General features: G+C 46.4%; 1 protein-coding gene across 1 annotated transcript in view; it reads left to right on the top strand.

Moving 5' to 3' along the window:
* Window positions 1-5329, top strand: part of exosc4 (exosome component 4) — a 5795-nt gene extending 466 nt beyond the window's left edge. Inside the window, exons 2-3 of the mRNA XM_020525262.2 lie at window positions 800-1006; window positions 4869-5329. Of these exons, the coding sequence (XP_020380851.2) occupies window positions 800-1006; window positions 4869-5228 (567 nt within the window). The 3' untranslated portion in view covers window positions 5229-5329. The remainder of the gene's footprint in view (window positions 1-799; window positions 1007-4868) is intronic.
* Window positions 5330-5670: the final 341 nt, after the last annotated feature.

Raw genomic sequence — 5670 nt, 5'->3', positions numbered from 1 at the left:
TAATGCTCCCTCTACACTGTCCCCATCAAACACTCCCAGGGACATGGACAGCATGGGGTTAGATACAGAGTAATGCTCCCTCTACACTGTCCCCCCATCAAACACTCCCAGGGACATGGACAGCATGGGGTTAGATACAGAGTAATGCTCCCTCTACACTGTCCCCATCAAACACTCCCAGGGACATGGCAGCATGGGGTTAGATACAGAGTAATGCTCCCTCTACACTGTCCCCATCAAACACTCCCAGGGACATGGACAGCCTGGGGTTAGATACAGAGTAATGCTCCCTCTACACCGTCCCCATCAAACACTCCCAGGGACATGGACAGCATGGGGTTAGATACAGAGTCATGCTCCCTCTACACTGTCCCCCATCAAACACTACCAGGGACAGGGACAGCACGGGGTTAGATAATGAGTAAAGCTCCCTCTACACTGTCCCCCCCATCAAACACTACCAGGGATATGGACAGCATGGGGTTAGATACAGAGTAATGCTGTCTCTACACTGTCCCCCAATCAAACACTCCCAGGGACAGGGACAGCACGGGGTTAGATACAGAGTAAAGCTCTCTCTACACTGTCCCCCATCAAATGCTCCCAGGGACAGGGACAGCGACAGCATGGGGTTAGATACAGAGTAATGCTGTCTCTACACTGTCCCCCCAACAAACACCCCCAGGGACAGGGACAGCACGGGGTTAGATACAGTGTAAAGCTCCCCCTACACTGTTCCTTTTGTTGCTGCCTGTGTCTGTGTTGTGGGTGATAGTGATCACAGTACCCTGTGTTTCAGGTTCGTGGTGCTCGCAGTAAAGCCCTACATGACAAAGCAATGGTGAACTGCCAGTACAGCATGGCGACCTTCAGCACAGGCGAGCGTAAGCGGAGACCCCATGGAGACCGCAAGTCGTCAGAGATGACCCTGCACCTGAAACAGACATTCGAAGCTGCCATTTTGACACAGCTTTACCCGCGATCCCAAATTGATATTTACGTGCAGGTATTGTGGTCTGAGCCTTACCCTGGCCTCTAGATCTGATCTTCACTGGCTTGCTTGGCCCTTCTCCCTGAGTCAGGCTCTGAACCTGAGTCCCCTCTCCCATCCCAGTTCCCCTTTACTTAGCTTCTTTCGTTTGATGCTCTGCCTCACCCCAGATGAACAGAAGTTCTTTCCTCTCGTCGGAGTTTCTGGAACACTGGGACAGAGCACTAAAAATTTAGGAACGTCATTAAAAGTGATGTCAGGAAGTCCTTCCTCACATAAATGAGAGTGGAAATCTGGAGCTGTCTCACTGAAAGATGGGAATGCTGTGGGTGAATTTGAATTTTGAAAGTATGGTAGAGAAACATGAGATGTAGGAGTTGAAGCTGTCGGAGCCTTCTCTGCCATTCAATGAGATCACTGGCTGATCTGATCCTCAACTCCACTCTCCTGCCTTTTCCACTCAACAGCCTTCTGTGGCAAAGAATTCCATAGATCCACTCCCCTATGGGAGGAGAAATTCCCCTTCATCTGTCTTCAATAGGTAATTCTGTATTCTGAAATAATGCCCTCTGGTCATAGACTCTCACATAAGTGGGGAATGTCCGCACCTCCCAGTCGCAAACCATTTCAACTCCCCCTCCCATTCCTCAGACGACATGTCCATCCTGGGCCTCCTGCAGTGCCACAACGATGCTACCCGAAGGTTGCAGGAACAGCAACTCATATTCTGCTTGGGAACCCTGCAGCCCAACGGTATCAATGTGGATTTCACAGGCTTCAAAATCTCCCCTCCCCCTACCGCATCCCAAAACCAGTCCAGCTCGTCCCCGCCTCCCTAACCTGTCCTTCCACCCACCTATCCCCTCCTCCCACCTCAAGCCCCACCCCCATCTCTACCTACTAACCTCATCCCGCCCCCTTGACCTGTCCGTCCTCCCTGGACTGACCTATCTCCTCCCTACCTCCCCTCCTACACTCACCTCTACTGGCTCCATCCCAGCCTCTTTGACCTGTCTGTCTCCTCTCCACCTATCTTCTCCTCTATCCATCTTCTATCCACCTCCCCCTCTCTCCCTATTTATTTCAGAACCCCCTTCCCCTCCCCCATTTCTGAAGAAGGGTCTAGACCCGAAACATCAGCCTTCCTGCTCCTCTGATGCTGCTTGGCCTGCTGTGTTCATCCAGCTCTACACCTTGTTATCTCTAATATCCTTACATCTACCCAGTCAAGCCCCCTAAGAATCTTGCATTTCAATAAGGTCACCTCTCATTCTTTTCTAGTCTAATAAGTACAGACCCAATAAACTCAACCTCCTGATTAGACAGTCCCTATATACCTGGTATCAGCCAAATGAACCTTCTCTGGACTGCCTGCAATGCCAGTTATTCTGTTCTTTGATAAAGGGCCCAGAACTGTTCACAATATTCCAGCTGTAGTCTGACTAGTGCCTTGTATAATTTCAGTAAAACCTCTCTACTTTTATATTCCATTCTCTTTGAAATAAGAGCCAACATTCTATTTGCCTTCCCTATTATCTGCTGAACTTGGATGCGAGCTTTTGTGATTCATGGATGAGGCCTCCCAAACCCATCACCAGCTTTCCGCAGTCTTTTTCCATTTAAATAATATTCAGTTCTTCGCTTCCTGCCAAAGTGCATATTGCATTTCCACAGATTATATTCCATCTGCCAAGGTTTTACCAACTGGTCCTACTTAACCTATCTATATCTTTCAGCAGGCTGTGTGTGTCATCCTGACCACTTGCCTTCCCACCTATTTTTGAGTCATCTGCAAACTTGGCAACAGTACATTCACTTCCCATAATCTAAATCCTTTAAATATGCTTGTGGCAAATTCCCAATAGTATGAGTTTCTTAAAAAGCAGCAGTTTAGAAATTATGCATTTGTTATTTAGACAAAGAAAATATACAACTGTGATAGATGAAAACATTTTTCCGATTCTGAAGCCATTCTGTAGAATGGAGGAGCACAGGCAGCAGTTTTGGAGTGGTGCATGTTTGACCTTGACGGCGTGCAGTTTTTGGTGATTTCAGTCTTTGATCTTCCCTTGGACTGAAGTAGGCGATACTGGTCTTCTCCCAAGAAGATAGCGATTGTTTCCCTGGACTGTCTCCTCACCAACCCCTTGTTGATGTACCTCTTTTGAAGGGCTGGTCATCTCTGCTGTATCAATTCCCCGTCAAAATCCTCTTTGCCATTGAGTACAGGCAGTTACAGCCACGACGGCAGTAGGCCCTCTGCCTAACTCCATTTGAAAGATAGTTTTTATTTTTTGTACAAACAAACATTTATTCCCAAAATTCTGCGCTCATAATCAGTGTGATGCCTGATAAATAATTTATTTATGCTCGTATTTTGGGCCCCATATCTCAGGAAGGATGTACTGGCTCTGGAGCGGGTTCAGAGGAGATTCACGAGAATGGTCCCAAGAATGGAAAGCTTAACATATGAGGAACGTTTGAGGACTCTGGGACTGTACTCATTGGAGTTTAGAAGGATGAGGGGGGATCTAATTGAAACTTTCAGAATACTGAATGGCCTGGACAAAGTGGATGTTTGGAAGATGCTTCCATTGGTAGGACAGTCTGGGACCCACGGGCACAGCCTTAGAGTAAAGGGAAGACCTTTTAGAACGGAGATAAGGAGAAACTTCTTCAGCCAGAGAGTGGTGAATCTATGGAATTCACTGCCACAGAAAGCTGTGGAGGTCAGGTCATTGAGTACATTTAAGACTGAGATAGATAGATTCTTAATTATCAAGGGTTATGGGGAGAAAGCGGAAGAATGGGGTTGAGGATCAGCCATGATTGAATGGCGGAGCAGACTTGATGGGCCGAATGGTATAATTTCTGCCCCTATAGTTACTCCTATAGTTATACAGTTAGATGAGATCTCATAGTACACGGGAATATAAGAGAACACCATTTTGAAAGGACCCCATTTCCAACATTTCTAGAATCTAAGGATTCCTTGAAGATTATTACCAGTGGATCCACTATCTCTGTAGCTACTCCCTTCATTATCCTAGGTTGTCCAAGGGACATATCAGTCTTTAACCCTATTAGTTTCCCAGGCACTTTTTCTCTGGTGATAGTTTCTGTTATCTATTTCCGTTCCTCCTTTTGAATATATAGGAATTTTGGGATGCTATCAGTGTCTTCTTTTGTGACGAATGATGCAAAGTATTTATTCACCTCCTGTGCCATTTCCTTGTTCCCCATTATTGTTTCCACAGCCTTGAAGGGGCCAATGTTCACCTTGGCTTTCTCTTTCTTTTATAAATTTGAAGAAGCTCTTAATATCTGTTTTGCTATTACTTGCTCCCTAAAAAGTATTTTTTCCATCTCTGTTGTTGGCTTTGAAAACTTTTACCAATCCTCTGGCTCACCAGTAATTTTTGCCATATTGTTTTTTTCTTGCAATTTGATAATACCTGCAACTTCCCTCGTGAACCATGGTTGGCATATCTCCTTCCTGGAATCCTCCATTCTCACTGAGATATATCTATGTTGTGAGTCATGAACTATTTTCTTAAACATCCGCCATTGTTCATCGCTGCCTTTTCTGTTTATTTGAGTGTAAGATTATTACAGGATTTTAAATAACAATGGTTTAAGTTGAGGTACAGATTAGCTGAGATCTAACTGAATGGCAGAACAGGCTGGAGGGCTGAATGGCCTCCTCCTGTTCCTATGTCATAGAGAGTTCAATGGTCTCTTCCCATTCTGGTTAATTGCACATTCAATAATATGATGGTATTCAACCTCTGGAGTTGCGAGATAAGCGCCCCTCTAATTGCCAACAGTGAAAATTTGAGATCTGTGCTCACTTCCTGCTTTGTTCTCCCCTCCACAGATCTTGCAGGCAGATGGTGGCAACTATTGCGCCTGTGTCAATGCGGCGACACTGGCTGTGATCGACGCAGGAATCCCCATGCGGGACTACGTGTGTGCCTGCTCCACAGGCTTTATCGAGGACACCCCTTTAGTGGACCTCAGCTACATCGAAGAGTCGGCTGGGGGTCCCCAGGTGGCCCTGGCCCTGCTCCCCAAGTCGCAGCAGATTGCTTTGCTGGAAATGAACTCGCGGCTGCATGAGGACCACCTGGAGAAAGTGGTGGACGCAGCAGCAAAAGCATGTGGTGACGTGTATGCTGTTTTGGACCGTGTGGTCAGGGAGCATGTGCAGGAAGTGACCACGCTGGTGGGGGAGTGAGCCTTGTGGAGAGACGGACTGTTCTTGTATATGACACTTGCATTGTTTCCCTTCAATAAAAACGTTCTTTCCTTTGTTTGTTCCAAAGGATTCTGGCCAAACACTGGAGCTTCCTTACTGTGCCTCCCATATCATGTTATCTGTGAAGAATGGGAATAACATTCCAATACGTACAGGCTCAACCTACTGAACCTCTCCTCATACGAGAGTCCGCCCCTACCCAGGATCAGCCAAGTGAATCTTCTTTGAATGCCTCCAATGCCAGTATACCATCCCTTAGATAAGGGGCCCAAAACTGTTCACCGTACAGGTTGTTCTCCTAAACACGATAGTTGCGTTCTTGTGTGACCTCACTATAGAAAATTGATTTATAGGGAAATCGCTATAGAAAGGACAGCAGAAAGTTTGCATTATCCAAACAGTGTCTGCTATTCTTCAGCTA

This window comes from Rhincodon typus, chromosome 2 (genome assembly GCF_021869965.1).
Source record: "Rhincodon typus isolate 14 chromosome 2, sRhiTyp1.1, whole genome shotgun sequence".
NCBI classification, from domain to species: Eukaryota; Metazoa; Chordata; class Chondrichthyes; order Orectolobiformes; family Rhincodontidae; genus Rhincodon; species Rhincodon typus.
Note: the sequence above shows the minus strand (reverse complement) of the source record. Positions and strands in the feature narration are given on the sequence as shown.